The sequence below is a fragment of the Falco naumanni genome, chromosome 3, assembly GCF_017639655.2.
Source record: "Falco naumanni isolate bFalNau1 chromosome 3, bFalNau1.pat, whole genome shotgun sequence".
NCBI lineage: Eukaryota > Metazoa > Chordata > Aves > Falconiformes > Falconidae > Falco > Falco naumanni.
The window spans coordinates 15,502,703-15,526,232 of NC_054056.1; the positions used below are offsets into that span (position 1 = coordinate 15,502,703).

A 23,530-nucleotide genomic window follows, 5' to 3' on the forward strand; every position below is an offset into this window, starting at 1 on the left:
AGCAACAGGACGCTGGGTCACTGATGGCAAACTCATGGTTGCTTCGTTTCTTCAGGCACACTAGGAATCCATTAAGCTAACTGACGACAGATCCCTAGGCATTCCAGTCCTACAGCACACCTCCGCGGAGGCCAAATGTTGGACGCTGCCCATTAAAACGTGAAAGAAACAACCCAACAGAGAGCCCACAAATTAGAGAAGCAGGAAACCTCAAATGATGTGCAAAAAAAATTGTAAACGTTCAAGAGAATTTTTCCATAACTTTTGCTTCATAACTCAGCATTTCTGATGTTAATAAATTATGAAACAGCCTTTGCAGGATCAATGAGCCTTTTGGATTCAGATCCTGAATGCTGTTCAGCAGACAGCAGATGAAGCTGCAGAGCGAGTCGTGGAACATGACAACAATTTCCTTTTGGCTGGGTCGAGATGAGCCTGAACCACAGTCACCGCCAGCGTCCTGGCTCAGCACCCAAAATCCGCGGCTCTGCGATGGGCCGGTTTAAACCCCCGTAATCCCGGCGAACACGAAGGTGCCGCTGTGTTAACCAGGCAGAGTGAAGAGGAGAAGGATGGGGACTGCAGCGTGGGGAGAAGGGAGCACGCTGTGCAAAGACAGCAAACGGCTCAGCCAGACAAAACCGTGATGCTGTTCCTGGCAGGGAAGGGGAGTGGAGTTGGGAATACTTGGATGAACTGTTGGATTTGAAGGCAAAAGTGATGGGAGGTGCCTTGGGTTAATAAATAAAAGTATATACTGAACTCGCCATCTGCAGCAGAGGGAAAAAAGAGGAACTTAGTTTTCAGTGTGTTCAGTGAAAAAAAAAAGCAATGAGAAATCCATGATTGGGTGGGTGGGATAAAATGGAAGATGGATCAGAGGGAGATGAGGCAGAGGAAGTGCTCCCACAATAATTAACTTTATGAGAATGCTCACAGGCTGCAATCCAGGTGAAAGCTTGCTTTTCCAGCAGATCCACAAGTGCATGTGTCTGTCCCAGACCGCCTGTAGTTTAACTTGGGGAAAAGGTAAGACAGACCCAAGTGTGTTCTTGCACTGAATGCAGCTCGGTGAGGAGGTGAGCCTCGGGTTCGGATCTTAGGTAATCAAGAAGGTAAAGCTCATTGCCCCAAAACTGCCTGGAACATGAGCACGCAATGGTTTTAGACTTGCAAAAATGTTACCAGTTACCAATTATAAATTTCTCTTTTCCTCCCCTCCCTTATCTTTCCCCCTTTTTTCCCCTCTCCTTTTCCTCTGATAACTTCTTTTAATGTCTAAACCAAATTATCCACCAGAGGACCTCTCTACAACCCCTCTGATCTCAGAGCTAGCCTGAGTGCAAAGAGCAAGCAGAAGGACAACTATTAAATTTCAGCTCCACCAAGTCAGATTCCTGCTAATTACACGTGATCTTCTGTTGGGTTTTTTTCTTCATGTGGTGTCTTTTTCTTGCTGTTGGTGCTAAATACCTGATGTCAGCCTTCACCTGCCCAGGAAAACAGGGATATCTATGGATGAAAGGTCTTATGATTAAAGCTAATGATTAGTTGTTGACAGAGATGAACTTGGTTCTGGTGCTAACTCTGAATGACCAGTTGCTTTAATATATGACCGTTAATAAATATGACCGTTTTAATGAGTAGGTCCCAGATCAGGTGGCTGTGGTGAATTGAGCCTTCCAGCAGGCTGCTGCGGGCTGGATCCCTCTGTGCTTGCATTTGCTGTTGGTATTTTACCCATAGATAACACTATTCACCTCCTTTTGCTTTCCCCATTTGATCTTCTTCAGAGCATCAGTCATCTCTTAGTGCTGGTCATGCTTCTTCTAAAAAGCATATACAAATGAATGATTGATGTGCATTCCAAAAGTGTGCCTTCAAACAGAAAATCTTTTTTTGTTACTGAAAACGACTTCTCAACAGTTGGTTTGAGCAATTTCGGCAGAGGAAATTTCTGATTTCCTTCTGGTCTGAACTGGAAGAAGATGTGGTAAAAGGTTTCAGTTTGTTTTTCCGGAGTTTTTTCAGGTGGCAGGAAGAGGGACTTAGAATATTTTTCTCTCTGTCCACGTTTGACAGAGGAAAAAATATGTACTGTAGATGGTAATTTGCGACTACTATTGGATTTTTTCAATATTTTAGAAGTTGTGATATAACTTTCATATAGAACAGCAGAAAAAAGCATGAGTGTGTGAACTTGGTCTTCAATTAGAGGTGTCAACCACAAAGAGCTGGGCTCACTCCAGAATGCCCCTGCTCTGTAGCAGGTCCTGCAGCACTTTGTGCTATCGGCTGATTGCACTTACTGTATCTGGGTCTGAGAAAAATCATCCTTTCCAGGCAGTTTGACACTTTGTTAGACAAATACTGAAGCATCCTAGTAAACTAAATTTAAGGTATTTGCCAACCTTGGAGTTACCACCTGTATTTCTTACTTCAGCTGTAGGGGAAAGGCATATACTACAGGTTTGCAAATACTGATATTTTAATGAAACAATAGTTACTTAAAGGCAGGATTTATAAGACTGGCCTGCGTTCTTGTAGGTAGTCTCTTGCTTCTATTTTTGTACCTGCAATAAACTGCAAGTATCTAATGAATACCTAACTAGCAGGGACCGAATAACTAGTAGTTTAACCTATACTTACCTTCGCTTACTCCTGGATCATGGGCACACAGAACAAATCACTATTATTAATCAGGCAGATAATGTTCCTTGAAAATTAGAAAGCTAGATAAATCTAGACTTACAGAGGTTTACACCAAGACAGACTGTAGACCAGCCATTCTAAACAACTTTGCTAATAATCTGTTACACATCATTACATCCCATTGTGATTGATTTTTACTCGTTCCTGATGAATGTTTCATCTTTGGAACTAGTGAGCAAGTGGAACTGCAGCATGTGGAAGAAGCGCAAGTGGCGTCAGGTCTCTCTGGTCTGCATAAAAGGTCGCACACCTAATGTGTAGAGTTCTGAACAATTTTTTGCTTCACTGTCTACACTATGGGTGGCAGTGGAAGCCCAGCTCTTTGCCCCGTGGTGGCAGGTGCTGTCTGGATGCAAAGGAGGGGACATCATTCCAGGAAGACACTTACAGAGGTTCAGAACTTAATCCTGCCTGTCTTGATTCCCTCTTCAGGGGCATGATCACAGGCTCAGCATCTCCTGTGCTGCCGGTGGGTGATGCTTCCGTGGTTCGGGGATGCGACGACGGGGTGGTACTCCTCCTTTTCTGGTGTGGTTCAGGTGCTCATACATTTTGCCGTTCTTCCCAGAACTGGCCAGCTCCACGTGCAGACATTCTGCTGCACATTGCGCTGCCGCTAGTGCTATCTTAGGGGCGTCCATCGCTCAAACACGATTGTATTGTTTTGTCTTGAACTGTAGCCCCTCTGTGGACTGCCCACATGCTGCCATTGTGATTGCAAAGGAAAAATGTGTTAGCAAAAATCCTAGGAAATGCCCTAGTCAAAAATAATGCCTTTACTAATATATGTAATGGGACAGGAGAACTCGCATAATTGCTTCACTGTGGTTCAGCTGGAAAGCGCTGACTTACAGCTGTATGGCTCGTAATACTTTGTCCACTTTCTCCTACCTCCATAACATTTTATTTGTTTCCAGCAGTTTCAAAGACTCCTTATTGATAACAACAGAAGCGTACCATTTGATAAGGGATAGTAATATGCAAAATGCCGTTCAGTGATGCTTCTGGACCTTGGTTTGTGATGCCTTGTTCTATTTATGGTGTGGAGTGAGTGTGTGTGAAAAACAGGGGCTAAAGTTCTCAGGGTTTCATACAACCTCTTTTTTTCTCGTTTTGATCTGTGAGATTTCACACCCCCTGTTTGGGTTTTAAAGCTCCTCTCAGATAAAACCACAGAGTTTCAGGTGATTTCTAGCTAAGGCAGGATCTCATTCTGAAGCTGTCGAGCCTTGTGCAGGGGCCCTGCAAAACAGCTGGTGAATTTGAGCTGAGCGTCTTCAACCCAACAATTCTAGAATATGAAAGAAGGCATCTGTAAGATACAGCTGTGGAATAAAATAGACTATTAGTGTAGTCCTGGAGTTTGCCATATTGTATTCCCAGGGTGACTTAATTTCAGTGGTTGCTGCAGTATAAATGAATGGTACTGGGAGGTTAGTGGGCTGCTGCTTATTCAAACCATTAAAAACTAGATGCTGTGTACCCAAACTGTTCAGTGGGTTCAAATCAACAGCGGAACATTGACAATTCATCTTGGTTTTGTTTTCCAAATGATTCCTGTGGGACCTGTTGCCGCTGTCAGTGTCAGTGTGTCCCCTCCTGCCCCTCAGGGTGCTGCACTGGCTATTCCAGTCGTTACCTAATTGAGATAACTGCTTCAGTCTCAACAGCCACCAGCTTCAGTCGGCCCGACATTCCTAGAGGTTCCCTGAGATAAAGCAGAAGTTACTGCTCTTTTAGCTTGAGTAAACTCAGTAGAGTTGTTCAACCCACATCAAGAATACTTTTGTTTTTTTTCTTGCAAAGTCCAAACTACCTTAATTCAGCTTCCTGTGACATGACTGCTGTGTGTCAGGCCTTTGCTGTGAGGAGCAGAGCTCAAGGGGAGGTAAATAAGGGCATTAAAAAGTACCAGTTGTTGAGAAAGAGTCTAGTTAGGGAAGAGCAGGGACTTTTGTGGGGTCTCACTTCCCCTACAAATTGCTGAAGGGAAAATTCAGCACCTCCAAGGTAGATCTTTTAATCAGGTTGCTGCATAAATGCAACAGATTTTAAGGGGAGTATCTACAGTAAAAAAAAAGCAACCAAGCACACTCCCAATATCCCTTTGCATGTGATATGTCCTCAATTTGATTCACATATGTGTTTAACATTTGATGTAAATTGATGGCTCCTGACAGGGTTTTCACATCACCCTTTCCCTTGGCACAAGCGCCTGCCGTGGTGCGCTCTGGCAGGTGATGGGTTAATTCCAAGCGCACAGTTGTACCTGTTGGCTGTGGGAGTGGTGCTTACGGTTGGATGAAGGGCTGTAGGTGTTGCTCCCCGGTGTAGCCCTCAGCCCCTGGTGAAGACCAGCAGCTCGTCCTTCGAACGCAGCAAGCTGGAAGCCCCCAGTGCTCCTTGCCATGGGGTGGCTCACCCACTCAGTGGGGTTCAGCTCTTGGCTGTGTTCAGTAACACGTTTTAATGGTCTGAGACTCATTTGCCTAAGGAAATTCTTCTATTCCCTTTCTTTCTCCCCACCTAGAAAAGGGAACCGTGTTTATTGTGGGACAAGAAACCGGGAGATGCCGTGGTTGTGGTAGAGAATGCAACTGGGAGCTGAAGAGAAAAGGCAGGCAAGGCTGGGGTGGGGGGGTGACCGATGAGTGATGAGAAGTGATGGGATTGGGCATGACTGACTGTGGGGACTGAATTCTTCCAGAGTCATTAGGTTGGAAAAGAGCTCGAAGATCATCAAATCCAGCCGTTAACCCAACGCTGCCAAGCCCATCGCTGACCCATGTCCCTGAGCGCCGCATCTGCACGTTTTTTAAGTGCTTCCAGGGATGGTGACCCCACCACCTCCCTGGGCAGCCTGTTCCGATGCTTTGACCACCCTTTCAGTGAAGAAATTTTCCCTAATATCCCATCTGAACCTCCTCTGGTGCAGCTTGAGGCTGTTTCCTCTTGTCCTGTGGCTTGTTACAGCGATGCAGGTGGTGGGGAGCGAGCCAGGGCTTTGCTAGTGAGGACACCCGGTGCCAGGTACCGTGGGTGTGGGATGCTGGGAGGAAGGAGCTGGCACACGAGGAGTGGGGACCGAGGCTTATCCTGGCCAGGGGACAGGCATGGAGGATGTAAGAGGAGAGGTTTGCAAGCTCGGCAACAGGCACTGGGACAAGGCACAGAGAAGATGCTGGGGTTGATGGGCAAGGAACCTGGGCTTTGAGTCCTGAAAGTCAGAGCAGTCTGGCAGAATGCTTGGGAATGGGGTTCGGAGACAAGCCTGGATAACCTGGGGTGAACTAGGTGGCATGGGCTGAAATTTGTGGAAATGGGCAAAAGATTTGTGTTTACTGCCCTACAGTCCTCTTGAGTGCCTGAATACATGTCATTTACCTTCTCCTCTCCCACAAAGTCTCGAGACTCAAGGGCAGGGAGCTCGGGAGCTGCCAGGGGGCCAGGGATGTGCCGCGGTGCCGCCGGGGTTGCTGCGTGGTGCAGCGGCAAGCCACGCGCCTGACCTAGAACACCACACAGGAGCGAGTGCTGCAGTTAGAGTCTGGTTTAAAACCAAAACAAACTAGAAGAAAATGAAACAAATGACTGAGAATTAGCTCACATAAACCAGAATTTGCTACTATAATTTTAACAAATTCGCCAGCAGGAAAGGTCTTGCCATGTAGTTTTTGACTTGTGAAATGCGTGTTTGTTTGGACGGGGGAGTTCTTCATTTACCGAACCTGAACGGATAGATCTGCTCCAGAAATTAACGGGGGCAGTGTGGCAAAGGACGTTGCCAGTGCAACTCCTGTTTTATTTACTCAGGAAGCTGGAATGTGAGGCGTGAACAAGGCAGGGTTTTTCTCCAAGAGGAAGGATGATGTTTTGTGGCCAAGTCAGTTGAATTGAAAACTATAAACTCCATCACTGCTTCTGCTGCTGTGTTCTGAGGAAGTCGCTGAAGCCAGACTTGCCTGAAGTGGCCACTAATTGCATGTTCCTCATTATCTTTGTCTGAATGCCCAACTTGACACCTGGGATGCTAATCCACCGAGGTGCTGGCAGCATCAGGCAGGGCTCTGCTCCGGGTGCTGGATGTGAGCAGTAACCTGAAAACACGGGAACAGCAAGAATGCTCCAGGTGTTTCGTGTCCCTCTCTTCGTCTTGTTTCTTGGGCTATAAAGTGAGTTTATTAGGAATCCCTCACAGATGTGTTATAAAACTGAATGGCAGTTTGGGTGCGTGATGTTGCCACGCGTGTAGTGTTTGTTTAAAATAACTTTTGTGCGTTGTTTGTGCACCTTCTGCGCTTCACCCTGGTTAGAGTCAGAGCCTGTCCGTGTAGCTGAACCCGCCCAGGTCTCATAGGTAAGCAACTGGGAGAGTATTCCCAAGCAGGGGATTAATGACACTGAACACAGGGAGTGTTGTTTCTCACCAGTCCTGTCCCAAACACACATATTCTGGGAGAAAATGCGGTATTTCCATGCAGCTTCAGTGCCATCGTTTGGTTAGGAAGGAAGAAGCCAAATCCTGACACCGTGATTTTCCCTTCCTCCGTTGTAATACACGTAGCTCGAGAAAAAAAAGGGTTAGTGCCGGAGGTGGGAGACCAAGGTACGTCTGCTGGGAGCGGTGCAGGGAGTGTGAGCTTGCCTGCTGGGGCTGCCTGGCTGGGCGGCGCTGGGCTGGTGCTGGGGGCACACAGCCAAGACTGGCACGGTCCTGATTCTCCGCGGGGGTCCCGAGCTGCGCAGCCAGGGTCCCAGCCGACAGCAGCGCTCCAAGATTTCGCAGCCTGACCTTACACTTGATCTGTTGCTGTCATCGCTGCGTTTTCGTTTCTCCTTTCCTTTGTTCCTACCTTTTCTTTTTTTCTCGGTCGTGAAGTGGATGGGAAAGTATTATCGTATCCCATGAGATTTTGAGAGAATTAATTGCTAGTAAAAGCATGTTAAGAGCTTTTGATGACTGAAGTAATTTGCAATGACACAGGGTCTGGTAAGGGTAGAGGGAAATCTAAGTCTAGGGGAAAAAAGAGTTTCTGTAATAAGGAGGCCCACTTATGAGCAGAATACACCCTCGCCGTACTTAGGACTCAAAGGGCTTTTCCTCATTTTGGTGGTGTCCTGTGTTGTTTTTAAAATGTGCTTTTTTCAGTGAGTTGCAAGAATGGGTCATCACAAATGTCGAATGGAATGCCGAACATGTTTTCTGTTTCAATGTCATCGAACTTACTTTACTGTCTTAAGAAAGAAAAAGTGCTAAGTCTCTTCCTGGTAAAACAGCGATTTTCCTTAGACCAGGACCCTTCATTTAACCCTTGTTTTTCACACTTGGACTTTTAAGCATTTGAGGGTTTTTATTTGGAAAGATCCCTCTTTTGCTCAGTGGCCAAATTTTATCTCACCTTCAACCACACAGATCCTCTGTTGTCAGTGAACTTCTAGTGGTGTACTTAGATAAATGAAAGCGTCACTTGTTACAGCATTTTCTAAAATATAATTTCACAGCACTGGGGTAAGTGACCTGTTTTGAAAGTTTACTAAAAAACAGAATGTCATTATTTATAATAAAACCTGATCCTGTGTGGAAGGATGAAACAGTGTGAAGATGGAGCAGTTTAAGGGCCTTGTCATTAAAATGAATACGGTTTGGAGGAGTTACCTGCTTTGATTACTGAAGTGGTGTGGATACTAGAAGTGTTTGTCTCCTAATAATTGTATTCCTGAGCCTATTATCATGGACAACTGATATCATGTTATCATTGTAATCATGGACGACTCTGATACATGTCCTTGGAGGTTCTGCTAACCAGGAACTTCAGATTATGACTAAGAGCTGCTTTTAGTCTTCCGTATGTCTCTTTTTTTAATTATATATGCCAGCCAGCTTTCTCCTCTCTGTTTCTTATTTGGAATCCTGCATTGCAAGTAATTCTCCTTTCTTTCTTCTTCCTGTAGCTATCATTTTACAGCAGATGACCCATGTATTTCTTCTTCTCCTGTTCTACAGATTGCTGATGACCTGGGAAATGACAAGTTCTGTATTGATGCTGGCCAGAGTGGAGCTGGGAACTGGCTGAAGTACATCCGCGTGGCCTGTTCCTGTGACGGGCAGAATCTAGCCGTGTGTCACGTTAACGACCAGGTAACGACTTCGGCAGCTCCAAGGTTGCTGTGCCCACCTCGCTGCTTCCACAGCTGCTGGGGTGGGTTGGCAGAGGGTAGTGTAGAGTGGCAGCACTGAATGGAAGCAACCAGGGGGGTCATCTGTTCAGCAGCTCTGCTGCGGCATCCCTGAAATGATCTAAAAACCCTGGACTCATGTGATCTTCCAGTCCCTGACTCCTTTTGTGGTGGGGAAGATAATTTGAAATGTTAACACCTGGTGTGAAGTGTAAGTTGTGTTAACAAAACACAATGAGACAAATGGAAACCAGTGTTGGTATTTCGTTGCCATCAAAACCATAGGAAGTTCATGTTACCGGTTGACAGTGGTGGGTAGGGAGTGTGATTCCAAGCTCTAAAGTCAGCTGTTCTCTGATCTAAGAGGGGAGTGAGGGTTTGGGAGTCTGTGGAGGAGGAAAAGTAAAAGCCTAACAGGCATATTTACAGAAATGCTGGTAGAGCAGCCTCTAGGTGGGGGTGCGGGCGAGGGATATTACACAGAATTAATAGGATTTTGATAATGTTAGCTAACGTTTATAAAGTTCTTTGAAGATTAAACCCAAAAATGGATTCAAGATGAGCAAGCCAAGCTGGGAGTTTCACAAACCTCGGAGTGCAATCCAAGTACAAGTTACTGTTTCAGACCTAACTTAAATGAGAAATGCACTCTTAATGTTATTACCAGTCCGCAAACAGAAGGCATGTTTGGATGCATGCAAAAAATGAGCTGAGGATGGGAAAATACACTTCTAACAGAAACATTTTAAAACCTGTATCTGACAGGGAAGCTAGAGTGAATCTGAAGCCAGCTCACATAAAATGAGAATAGCTCAGGGCGCACCAAAATATCAGCTCACTTTGTGAACTTAGTTCCTGTTTTAAAATGCTTTTAAATAACTTAACTTTGGATGCCGAAAAAAAATTACAGGAATACCGCAAATGTTCATGATTCAAGCAATCCAGAAGAGATTGAGGCACAAAGCTCTAAATTTCAGCCTGCTTAGTTAAAATGAGCTGCTGATTGCTGCAGTGCCCACTCACCACTACTCACAAGTGCTCTTACAACAAGGAGCCGTCTGAGCAAGAGCCAACATTTATCATCAGCTCCTTGTCTTACACCGTGAGCTGCTCAGTGCCTTCTGTGGCACACACAGGGCTGCTCCTGTGTCTCAGTTTCACAGACCGACAGGATAAATACCTTCGGGGCCGTTGCATTTTCCCTCACCTGTTACTTAGGTCTTTCACCATCCTTCATTCTGCACAGAAAATACGGGTTTGCAGGAGCCTGCGACTGACCCGGCTTCCTTGCTGTGCATCCTGCAGCTTGCCTGAGCACAAACTGCTAGCCTGAGGGATACCTTTTTAGACTTTCCAGAAGATTCAGTAGGACCAGTGCAAGTGCCTGTGCTATCTAATACTTCCCAGCACTGCAGCACTGTGCATGAAATACAGTTTTAGCCAGCCACGTGTGTTCACTTCTTAACAGCAGTTTTGCTCAGTGGTCTCTGCAGGTGACTTTGAGCGCTCATCCTCGCAGCTGCTACCGAGAATGTTTACCAGCAGCAGTAGAAAAGCACAAATATTAAAAGAAGAGAAAACCAAATATTTAGAGTTTGGGTTTCATAAAAAAGATCTTAGACTGGGGAACGAAACTGAATTAATACAGGGTTTTTTTATATGAATACACATCTCTTCTTTTTAAAATGTTAACTTGTACACTGCTGGCTTTTCCCAGGTTCTCACAAATGCTTAGACTAAGGACTAGACATATGTACAAAATCTGCCAAAAACCTGAAGGCTGTATCACGTTTTATTCTAAGCCCGGTCACTGCATGTCCTTCTGTTCTTGTCCCTCATCTGGAGATTTTTGGTTGTGCATATTTTTAGTGCATGCAGCAATCTGATTGGAAAGAACAGCTGTTTATCATACCCACTCATCTTCTTTTCTTTATTTTTTCTCTGTTATGACCACTCTCTTACAACTCTGTAGTAAATAAATTTACTAGAAGTCACATAAAAGGGGGTAGGTAGCAAGCAAGTGCTTCTTCAGGAGGAAGAAAATAAGAAGCTGCAGAACACAATGAAACAGTAGCAAAGGAAAATGCTTTCTTCCCCTCAGCCTTCTTTCCGGAAAGATTGAGAAGTCTTAGGTCAGGCCAGCTGGTTGGAATGAAAAAATCCAGTGTAAAAAGCAGCAGATGATGGTGATTGATAACTAGAGGCACTGGGTGCTTTGGGGGGGGAGGAGTAAAGTCAGAGTAAGGATATACTGTTTCCTCAGATATTGATTAAGACAGCCTATGGACTCATTTCAATGGCACAGTACTTAGAGCAGTCAGCAGCACATTAAAATCTTTGTGGACTTGTATTATTATTTATAGAGGAGACAATTTAACCATGTTTGTTCTGGAATTTCCTGTTCATTCCAAGTTTTCTCTCACACCACTGCTACACAAAACCAAGCCTCACTACTTTGTCTCCTGGAAAGATTCTGGTGTTAGTTGGTGGTTACTTCTTTTACTGAAACGGATCGTTCTTCCAGATTATGAAGCTTCAAAGGGTAAAGGTGGCTGTGAGTGTCTTTGGTTGTCATGAAAACTAAGAGCGTAAGATGCAAATATAAATAGAAAAATGTCCAACAGTCCATAAATGTGTATGTCTGCAAGCTGACACGTGCTTTCATCAAACTCAGTGAATTCATAATTCACAGGTAGCCAGGGTGCCTCTTGGACATAAACCCCTTGTATTTGAACTCTTTAGACACTCAAAATAAAATTACTAGCATGCAAAATCAGGTTCTTCGTCCTAGTCCTAAGAAACCCTGGCCTGCCGAATACCAAAGCAAAAGTGGCATGCATTTTCAAAGATACTGTAGTTAGACAGTTGAAGGGTACAAAATGTTTTTACACTTCCTTGTTTTTTCTTTAGCTGATGTCAGTGTGAGGTCCATACTCATAAAAAAGGGGGTGTGGGGGGGTGTTACAGGTCGTCTTCCTGCAGATACCTCCGAGGGTGAGCAGTTCTGCTCGTGCGATTGCTTCACTGAAGTCAAGGGCACTGAGCTGGATTCCTCACGGGAGTGTGTGCTTCTGGCCAGGGCCGTTGCATGCTTTTAAAACGAATCCACTCCTTTTCCCTGCAGGATATATTTAGAAAACTGAATTTGTGTTGAGTTCAAACTTTCTTTTTTGCGCACAACACCCCGCGCAGTCCGTGCAAGGGGAGACTCTGCTGGGTGCCGGTGCTGCGCGCATCCTGCGAGCGAGAAAGGAGACATCTCAGGCCCTTACGAGAGTGACTCCTAAAGCCGGAAACATGTTATAAATTTTCAGAGTGACTAAGCATTGCTAATTTCTACCTAGTGCTATAACCTAATGCTGCTGGTTTTAACTTCATTTGATTTCATGTTGCTAGCCAGGTACATTTTTTTCCATAACAGGCACTCAAAAAAACAGGGAGAAAGGCTTTGTGCAGTAGGCGTGCAAAGATTTGGGGGTTGTTTGTTACGTACATAAAGAAAAGCTTTTGCAATAAAAGATTATCCACAAAATAACTAAGCAGCACTGTGATGATAAGAGCCAGGATAAGCTTTTAATCAAAACCACTTCCTTTTCAGGAAAAAAATAAACATTTTTACATGGGGAGATGGTTTTTTGACACACACCGTGCTACCACCACATTCTGTTCTGCTCTGCACTCCTGTAACTTGGGAACATTCCCAGGGATGTACAGAGAATTTTCCTTGATTTTTAGTGAAGAAATTGACAGCAGAATCTGGACCTCTGAGTATTTTGGGGTGGTTTTTTTTTTTCCCCAATTTAAAGATTAAAATGTTGCTATTTAGAAAGAGATTAGTTGAGGCATTTCATTAACTGTTTTTCAATTGTGAAACCAATTTTCAAATGTAAAATAATGTTATCCAGTTTTCTTTATGTTTATTCTTACTTGACAGGTATTTGAAAAGAATAGAAGATCCTTGATTGACTGAAATAATTGTGTGCCTAAAAGAGGGCTAGAAAAGAATGGTAGAAAAATTATAAGATTTGCTAAATGTATCTGGAAAATGAGACATGACTTCTGTTTTATTTTTTCATGTTGCTACTACTGCCTTCATGGGGCAAATACTTCAGCAGTTTAGCTGTTCTCGTTCAGGAGACTGTAATACTAAACAGAATACATGTAATAAAGGTAATAGCCATGAGCTTGCTTTCAGGATGAGAGCTACTGCTTTTCTTTGTGTTACATATATTGGAAAAAAGAAGGAGCTGCAGTGATGGAAAAAATCGGGCCTCTGTTTAATAAGCCAGTCTTCTGGGTGTGTGTATAATAGAGGTATTTTATATGTATTTTACGTACATATTCAGTGACTGTCTTCAGGTTTCCTAGTTGTGTAACACAGTGCCTTAAAAAGAGGAAATAAAAAGCAGTGTGGCTTAGTTGAAACAAAGGGAAGGCGATTCCAAAGGAGGAAAACGTCTGAACAAAAGCAAAATGTGCAGCCCCGTTCCGGCCAGAAATGCACGAGGCCAAACTTTTACGTGTTCGCTCCTCCTTGAGCCAGCCAGACACACACAGGTTTGATAGTTGTCTTAGACGAGCAGTAGGTAGGAATATTTGCCTTGTTACTCCAGCGGATTGCTAGTATAGTTAACTATTTGCAAGACAAGAACGTAAAGCAGCAGCTTTTTAGCTCGTTTTGAATTGTCCCTCGGCCACTGCCGCACACTGATGCAATTAGTGGGTGTGTGTTTCGATCTTTAGGTAAACACTGCAGCTGTTTTCTCCATTCTCTAATGCTGTTTTTTTCCTAAAGCACAAACGTGTTGCCGCAGTGAAGCTAAGAGAAATAGTAGGCATAACTCATACAGCAGGTAAACAGTGCTGTTTTTTATGAAAGATGCCTAACTAATGAGGTAATACACGGACGTGGTTTTCTCACTTGACGTGTTTCATCTCCATCTATTGCCTTGATACTGGAAACAGTTAAACAATTACCGCATTGTTTCTGAGCTGTGTCTGTCTCAAGAACACTTTTTCTCAGAGAAAAGATGTACAGCTTTGATTACTTTGTGCTCCGCTCGGGGTGAGATCAGCCTCAGAATGCGATTGTGTGCTGTGGTTCTGCATTATCGATACTTTCAGTAATTGTACCAAATTGCTTGGTTATAGGCTGCAAAATGTTATAGCCAGAGCCAGCTTTCTATTACATCGCGTTTACATCCACAGAAGCAGTTATAGAGCAGATCTGTGTATCAAGCCTAGACTGGAAAAGGATTCCTCTGGGTTGTTTGTTTTGTTTTGTTTTGTTTTTTTCTTTCTTGTTTTTCATTTTTTTCTAGTGCCCTGTGCCTGAAATAATTTTCATACAAACTAAGCAGTGTGGTATTTTCAACTGTCTGTGAGAGCACTACCCAAACCCTAGTTATATTGTTAACAATTTTGTGTTAAATAAAACTGACTGGTAATTAGGAGAGGTGCCCCTTTTGTTGTGAGAAATAAGAAAGGATAATGTGTGCATTTTTTATATAAATGCTGAACATAAATGATTTATGAATGTAAATGTTCTGATGGATTAGTAAATCCGATCTTGGTCGGCGCACAACAAATAAGAAAGGAAAGGAAACACAGCAGTGGTTTTAATTAATTCAGACCATCAGTAGCATGATTGCAAGATGAAGTTAATTATTATAATGAAATGTTTGATGAAATTAATATGACTCCAGCAGAATCCAGCTTTTCCCTGATCATTAATGAAGCTTGTACTATGTGTCTTGAAAGACCATGACAGGAGTGTTTTCACCTACAGCTACTTTGTTCTGAACACAAGCAGGAGAGGTGGAGGAGCTCGGGATGCTGACGCCGTGGCACTGTTTGCCTTTGTCCTAGTAGAATCCTGACGGACTTTTCGCAGTGTCAGATCTGTGGATGTGTCTGTGCGCTAGGCACACCTTTTAGGATGTGGTTTGTACGTGAGTGCTGGTTTGGGTTGGGTTACTAGCCGAAGGAGAAGTGTGTGTTAATAGCTGTCTTGACTTCTTTTTCGCCTCAGCTGGCTGCAAGCGGCGGCGCAGGGATGATCTTGTTCCTCCGAGTCGAGCCCCAAGCGCTGTGCTTATTCCAAGTCTTTTCTTTTTGTTTTTCAGGCAGGTTTGCCACGGGGGGTTTAGTCCTGGGGAAAGCTCTCCTCGCTGAGCGAGCGGGCAGGGGAGAGCTGCAGCGCAAATCAGAGAGATGGTGAGGGGAAACAAGGCGGGTTTTACAGCACTCGCACTTTGCAGCGGGGTCGTGGAAACCGGTTACAACCCGGTGGGAGACTGGCGGCGGGTGGGGGCCGGGCCGCCTGGCGGGGGTCAGGGCGCCCCTCGCGGCGGGGCCGGCGGGGCCGGGGCGCACCGGGCTGCCCAGCGCCTTGCCCGGGGAACCGCGGGACAGCCGGGCTGGGCTGACGCTGGGGTGCCGGGCCTGGGCCGCCCCGCCGGGGGCACCGCGGTACCCACCCCCCCCCCGGGAACCCCCGGGCCGGGCCCCGGGCGCCACGGCCCCGACTTCCCCTTCCTCCGTGCGGCGCGGCGGCTGCCGGCGGCCTGCCCCGACGGGGAGACCCGGGGTGGCCCCCCCGCCCCGCCGCCGGGCCGCGCCTCGCCCGGAGCCCGCAGGTCAGGCGCCCCGCGCTGCCCGGCCCCGCGGCCGGTCACGGCGCTGCCGGGCGGCCCCGCGCTGCCAGGCCGGGCCGCGGGTGGAGTCTGCCCCCTGCTGGGGCGGGCCGGGCCCCGCGCCCACGGACCCGCGCCCGCCGCCCGGCCCGCCGCCGGCTGCGTAACCCCCGCTGCCCGGCCCGCGGCTGCCCCACAGGCGGCGGTGGGAGGGGGTGGTCGCGCCGGGGGCAAGCTCGCTGCGTCGGTGCCGGGGAAGGTGTGTGGCAGCCCCGGTGCGGGGGCAGCCGCCGCCGGGAAATCCCGCACCCCCGGGGCCGGCGCGGTCCCGCCGCGGCGCCCGGACGGGGCCCTGCCGGGCTGCGTGTGCCGTTGTACCGCGGTGATCGCTCCGTGAGGGTTTTCCTCAGCTCCATCAGGAGGGAACGCCGGCAGCAGTACCGGGGTTTTCCCGAGGTGCCCGCGGCACCGTGGGCAGGGGGAGGCACCTGCTGCCCCCCGGGCTCCAGCCACCCGCTTCCACGGTGGAAGGGAGGGGGGGGTCGGGGGGGGACACGTCCCGGTGAGACCCTTCACGCAGCCCAGGGTCGGAGAGGTTTGTGTCTTTGTGCCCTGCAGACGGAAGGGTGGCAGCTCGTGCAGGGACCCGTGCTGGGTGAATTGTAGTTGATGTCCCAAAGAATAATTTCATGCCTCGCTGTTAAAGGCAGAGCTAGCAAAACCTGGCGGTTAATAACTGTTACCTGTTGAAGTCTTACGGTGTTATTGTTAAAGAGGACAGGGTCCAGCATACTCTAAAAATTTGGAAAACATACGGAAGACAGCAAGTTTCTTGGATTTCACGTAGTTCTGATCCTCTTTGTCAGTCATGCAAACTCCCATCCTGCTGCTGGTCTCCTGCTGCTGTTTCTGGCCTTCCCTGCAGTGGTCTGCACCAGCGTCCTCCCAGCCGCAGGGACCGACTGGCTCCCCATGCCCCGAATGCCCCAGTAACCGCGCTGGGTGCCCGCCAGCAGTGTGCCACCGCCAGCGCCTCGATGGTTACAGGGGACCAGCCCTGCTCTGCCTGCCGATGCGATTGAGCCCCCACCAGCACGCTCTCCCCCCCCCGCAATCTGCCGTTGTGTCAGGGGTGATGGGGTCCGCTTGCCCCTAACCCAGTTGTTGCTGGAGATGCTGCCGTGGGTTCGATTCAGTTCAGGGGTAAAACGGTAAGGATGGGTGCGTGGTACCTATGGAAACACACTGATACGTTGCTGCCTTGCGACATTCGGCTTTGTTGCACCTCAGATGCAGGGGATTTCTTTCTCATTGCCCTGTTTTCTAAGGAATGCATCCTTGGCGTGTGAGAATTCATTTTGGTTCGGGAAAGCTGTACTAGGTGTCCTTTAGACCACGTTCTGCACACCGCAGACAGCAATGTGAGCAGGGCGTACAGCGGGTAGGCGGCTTCTGCCCTTGGCTGAGGGCTCTGTCTGTGCTGGGGTTTGTCCTCCAGCGTGACAGCGAGGGTGCGATAGGCGAACAGAACCATGGTAGGTGAACAGAACCATGGTAGGTGAACAGAACCATGGTAGGTGAACAGAACCATGGTAGGTGAACAGAACTGCAGTAGGCGAACAGAACCATGGTAGGTGAACAGAACCACGGAAGGTCCAAGTTCTGTGGCTAGGCAGGCACTCTGCGTGGGATAAACTGCTCACCGGGAGCGATTCACATCTTGTCTTTAGGGGTCAGGTCCTCAGGCTTCAGGTGAGAGTAATCTACAAAATAATTCTGTGAAGATACGCTAATTCAGCTCTCTAATCATCAGACCAGTTTCACCTTAGAGCAGCAGAGGCTCAAATGTGTCAATTCCATCCCTTTAATCTTCCCTTTGCTATAACAAATATACTAAGCTTATAGGAGGTAGGGAAAACAATGGGAAGATTTTGCGTAATTTGAATGAGAGAGGCTGTTACTGTAAATACTATTTTATTGTCCAAGCCACATGAAACACTTACACACATAGAGTAAAATAAAGGCAGAAAAAAAGAGCTCTCAGTAGCAATTATCACACAAATCAAGTGACAGCCTCCCCTATTAGCTGGAATAATTTGAGTTATTGGTAAAATGTAAAATGCAAGTCTTTGCACATTTAACATGTCTCTCAATTTTTGTTTCTGATTCCCAGATCTATTATAAAGTTATTAAAGAAATTGAGCCAGGAGAAGAGCTCTTGGTGTATTTGAAGGAAGGTGGTTATTCACTTGGGAACATGGCGCCCAGCATGGAAGGTAAGGCCTCGCTTTGCTAGACAGGACCTTTTTGCACCTCTCACCAGCAAACCTAGGAACGCTGAGAACCTCAGTGAGTGCTGGACAGGGACAAAAACCTGGTCCAGTACCTGCCCCTTCTGTATCTGTTCATATTTTATGCTTATTTTCACTCTTTCTCTGGTGAGAGTAGCTGTCCTAGCCAACGATAGCAAGCAGCGTTTGTGAACCTCAAGTCAACGCAACAGATTAACTTGCTGCTTCTCTTTGAGGAATGTTGTGGGTTTTAATGTGCTTGGAGGTGCCTTTTTAATCCCCAGGGTCACTGTGTTTCTTTGGGTGCAACAAAAATGGGCCAAACATTCCAAGGCTTGCAAAGCACTGGTCTTTAGAGCTTTAGATGACACGGAAAAGGGGTGTCCAGGCAGAGGATGGAGGAGCCATCGCTAGAATTGTTATTGCTAGAATATAGACACCTCTGAAACCCTGAAATGATGCAGCGAAGGCCAAAGGAATGATTGTTTTTAAAAGAAAGGTCACATTTTTGTTACTGCAATGTCTCTCCTGCCTTGCTCTGCGGTGTTTTGCCGGACTGGCTGCATGGCTCAAACAGGCTCGCAGCTGGGGGAGTTCCCTTAACCCTGTACTGTGTGTGGTGTGGAGCAGCCTGAAACACTAACCTGTAGTCACTTCCATATCAGCATAACCATTTTCCTCTAAATATCCTGCTGTTAACTACAAAAGTTCAATAATTGCACAGACTGTCTAAAGGACTGGTATGCTCTCCAGGTTAAGCAAGTGTTTTCTAGTAAGCTAGAGGAGCGACGAGCTGAGATTTTGGGATTCTATTCCTACGCCAGAATGGTGCTCTGTGAAATTCAATAGGACACATAGAGAAGGATGGGAGAACAGAGAGAAGACTTTGAGTCCTTGTTTCTTCTTCATGGTGCACAAAGATGGCTATAAAACACCGGTTTGATACACAGCAACGTGGAACTGTGCTGGTCATTTGGTTAGACGGTTGAAAGCTTTGGGTTCAATTTTGGTTTCACAAGGAGGAGAAGCATTTGGTACTGAGGAGCAGGAATAGCCAGAATTCCTACAGTAAAATGACAAATCTAATTCGGGGGTTTGGGAAGGAAGCGCAGACGGAGCTGATTCCCTGAAGAGGCAGTTGGGAGGCAGCGTTCCCTGCGGACGGGTCGCTGCTCACCTGCTCTTCCCAGGGTCCTTGCACACTTCCCTGTAGTAGCTGTTGCTGGCTCTTGTCAGCAGTGGGAGAGCAGGTTAGCAGGACACGTGGCCTCAAATAGTCTGGCAATCCCAGAGTGCCGCCAGGATTTCCCCCCCCCCCCCCTTGTTAGAACGCTTTTCTCAACATTCATCTGAGACGCTGACTGATGTTTGTATCCCACCTCTTTCCCTGCCAGTGACAGAGCCTGTCAATGCACACTGTGCAACAGAAGAGATCTCTTGGGAAAACTAGGAAAGATGCGCTACACCTTTCCCAAAATTATTATAAAAACAAAGCAACACCACATGCATGTCTAAAGTAATCAAAAAATGCAGATTCTTATTTTAAAATGGTTGTTTGCAAGCCCTGAGATGAGCACAGGACCCTGCTGTGGCAGAGCATTGCAGAACCCTGACCTCCTGGTAGGTTTCCCAATCCTGAAAAGAAAAAAAATGAAATGAAATTAAATTAAATTAAAATCAATCTGGACTTGAAAAGTTCTGCTCTGTTTTCTAGGGCTCTTAGTTTCCTTGGCATTTGGTGACAGTGAAAGTTAGAGAACAATGTAAAAGGTACATGAATTTTTTCAAGATTATTAGGGCATATTACTCAGAGCCTTTTTCTGTTCATTCATTGAATGTAGAGGCTGTTGCAGGTTTCGCATTATTATTTGGTGACTGAGTTCTAGAAATATATTATTAATCTACCAGTTGGTTTTAAGCTATTAGTTGGAAATACTGTTTGACATAATTAATTGCTGAAACTTGAGTTGTCTCACCTGGGCATCCTACAATACATTTATTTTCTGTATGTGCCTGTAAATTTCAGTTTCAGATTTGCAGTGAAACTCTTTCAGAGTGCACATACTTACGATATGCATAAATAGTGTGAAATATTTCTGAAAAAAAATGGGTGGTTTGAGGATTAGTGCTGCTGAAAGCTCTTTTGGTGAAGGTCAGTGGGTGAAGTAGATGGGCAGGCAGTGCCGTAGCTACTGTCTCACTGAGATATCAGCTTTGGGATGATTTTTTCAGTGTTCTCCTCCAAAAAGTTAATAATTTTCTTGAGACCAGCACAGAGAGATGAATAGTTTCTGGTTTTCACAGTGAAGGAGTAATGCAGAGGGGTTTTTTTTTTGATGTCAGGAAGAAATCAGAAAGGAAACTCACCACTGGTTTGCATTTTTGTTTCTAATAGGCTTCTGTTTGAACAAGCAGAAAGTGCTTCTTGTTTTCCATCTTTGTCATTATGTAACATTTGTCTGTATCTTCCCGGTAATGTCTAGTGCTTTTGCCACATAATTGCTTTCAAATGATCGTAGGCCAACATTAAACATTTGACTTCTTAATACTTTTTACTTTCAGCAGTGCTATCTTCCTGCTGCCTCGCACCCCCATTTTGATTCTGAATTAACAAGAAAGAAAATGCAAAATTGTTCCACACAAAGATAATTATCATAAAAATCTTTTATCCAAACCCCAGCCAAACACAGCAGACCCCTTATCACTGCAGGAATTTTGAGTAGGGCACTTGAACTCCTTTGAGATTCAAGTCTGGTAGATTAGCATGTAGATGCCACATAATTGTGTTCCCCTTGGTTTCTCTGAAAGCTATTAGGCGCTGATTTATTTTTCTGTTACATTCCTGCTTTGTCCTGAGTGTTACTGATGGAACTTAAGATAGGCACATACAACCATAGATTTGACAAACAAGACATAGAGAACAGGCAGCAATTTTTTTGTAACTGGGTTTTTCTTTTCTTTTTATCCCCTTCTCCCTGTCAGATACTGAACTAGCAACCTTTTTTGAACGGCAGTATTTTCATTTGCGGTACTGAAAGGAAGAAGAAAACTTTAATGAGAACTTGTTTTGAAGGGCCTTTTTTTTTTTTTTTTTTTTTTTTTTTTTGGTGCTTAAAGAAAGGAAAAAAACCCAAACTTCAATGAATCTGAAGTCTGCAAACTGGATGTCTGATATAAAGACACAAAATAGATACCGGGTCTTCTTAGTTCAGTCCTGAGCCTCCTTTGTTGCTGAGGTTTCGTTTCTGCAGGGTGATGGTCTGGCTCTCAGGCTACAGGTCAGTTCCTTTCCCAGCACAGCAGCGGTACTTCCTGAGAAGTGTGATGTCTGATCTTCCCAAGTGCAGAAATGGGGATGCCCAAGGGATGGCCGTTGGATATTGATATGATATAATCAGCTACTCAACCAGCCAGTCAGTGCTGCCTCTGTTTAATCTGTCTGAGCATCAAAACAGTGTTTGCAACCAGTGGCAACATGAATAACATGCGACTACAAGGCTTTTAATCATACTTTTGTCAGTTCTGTAGTTTTTATTTTCGATAAAAACTTCTTTTTCTACACCCAAATATTCGGAAGCACATGCATTTCTTTTCTTGCTGTCCATCTTTTCCACCTATAGAAAAAGTGGTTGTGTTTGGTGATGGAAGAGGAGGGGTGTTGTTACTGAAGCATGAGCCTGTACAAAATAGACGGGGTTGTTTTTTTTCAATTTAGTGACATGCGAGGGCTTGAGCTGTAAAATCTGAGCCGCTCTGAAAGTATGCAAATGCGGAAGCAAAAAATGCACATGCCTCAGCTGAGCTGTCTTCTTTCTTACATCTCTTAATAGAAGGCTGATAGGGGCAGCTCCTCAGCTTGTATAAATGTAGCTACACCAGCTTTTACTGGCTGAGGATCATATTATATTGTGTGTGATCTGTGTGAGATCTGTAATTCTGCTGACAAAGGCCAAGGAGAATTAGAAGCAGAATCTCTTTAAAAGTTATTATTGAGGCTATTAATGTATTTCATCTGTCTGTCTGTCTGCCTGCCTCCTCTGTAATCTCATAGAAAGGAAAAAATGTTACTGCCATTGATAGCAAGAGGCAGTGCAGGATCAGGATGTGTGCTGTGGGAGGGGGTGCTTGCAATTGTCCATCTCTAGCCAGGTATGCAGGAAATTATTCTCCGTGGCTAGTTTTCCAAACTCAAAGTGAATTTCTGGTTCCTAGAGGATAGTTTGGTTGAAATAAGATGCAATTGATTGTGTAAATCTCAAACTGAAGTAGAAAGAATTTAGTATGAGTTTGCAGAAGGTACCTAGATGGACTCTGAAGTCCAAAAAAAAAGAAAAAAATTAAATCTGTTTCCTCCATTCCAAGTTTTCTGGTCTGGGGAAATGCCAGTTTGAGCTTGAGACATGCTGGGAGTTTTGCAGGAGCTTCTTAAGAGATGAAGGTACCTGGGAGTTCCCAGTCTGGAGGGCTTTCAGTCACCTCCGCAAAAAAGCCTTCTTGCCTTGAGCCATTATTTATGAAAGAGTGAAGAAGAGAAACATTTGATTCGTGGGGTGAATGCTGAGGCAGATGAACACTTCACCAGAGCAGTTCCACATTATCTGGAGCTGGTGAGGGATTTATCCTGTTACTCTACAGTTCAGTGGGCTGCATGAGTCAAAGGAACTTCCATCCCACGTACGTCTCTAGGAGTCAGAAAGAGAACAAAAGTAAGGTCATGTTTATTAGTGCCAGTGACACTTCTGAGTATGCCTTGACGTCTGAGACTATGAAAACTGAATGTTGCAGCAGATAAAACACTTGTTCCAGGGCTAACGTGAATTCATTAATAATGAGGAGTGATGGCACGATGAGATTATTGCCTCAGCCCATGCAGTGCGTGCGCTGGGGACACTTGATGCTGTCAGGCTTGTTTCTTCTCACCCGAGTTAGGGACGTGTGGAGGGAGAGAAGGTACCTAAACCCACCTAATCACAGCCCTTGCCCCCCTCGCTTGCTGCTGTCACGCTGAAAATGTTTTCGGTCCATAAACATCTGCCAATGAAACTTTAAATTTTGCTGGGTAATGCTGTATGCTTCGTGCTGTTATTACAAGTAAAATGCAATAACAAGACGTACCATAATGCTACAGTTCTTTATTTTTTTTCTCTTCCTAAAAAGTAATTTGGATTATTTTAATGGTAGTTTATACACAGTCTCTCAATACTGCTAGGTAGTTTTTATGTCCTGATTTCCAGTTTTCCCCTCCTGGGGACATAAAACACATGAGATATGTATCAGTACTGTTCTACAAAATGCAAGTAAACAGAAATTCTCTAAGGAGTAGAGCAGGGCCTGATCCACCTCCTTGTGAGGCTGCTGATAGCAATTTCAGAGTATGCAATCTGTCAAAACCGGGTGAAATGGGAAAGATATGTGTATTCTCTTCCTGTAGGTCTCCTTTAGTAGTCAGAATCCCTTCCCACCCCCCCACCCCCAGCAAAGGAAAATGATGACCTACTGGATTTTATTTCTTTTTACATCCCTCTCTTCTGCCGTTCAGGAAATCCTGTAGCATCTCTGTATTTTATTAATTCCTTGTGTAAATGGGGTATAGTACCAGGAGACGTGCCGCTTGGATAAATAGCAAGGCTGCGCTGATTTTGTCTTGGTGATATTTTCTTTTTTAGCTGTGTTTGACTTTTTCCAGTTTGTGGGCATGTCGATACTTTCCGTGTA

At 45.5% G+C, this 23,530-nt stretch overlaps 1 protein-coding gene across 1 annotated transcript in view; it reads left to right on the top strand.

The window, feature by feature from the left end:
• Window positions 1-8,314: 8,314 nt before the first annotated feature.
• PRDM16 (PR/SET domain 16) overlaps window positions 8,315-23,530 on the top strand; it is a 53,485-nt gene continuing 38,269 nt past the window's right edge. The window contains exons 1-3 of the mRNA XM_040585695.1: window positions 8,315-8,353; window positions 8,717-8,851; window positions 17,698-17,800. Coding sequence (XP_040441629.1) covers window positions 8,315-8,353; window positions 8,717-8,851; window positions 17,698-17,800 — 277 coding nt within the window. The remainder of the gene's footprint in view (window positions 8,354-8,716; window positions 8,852-17,697; window positions 17,801-23,530) is intronic.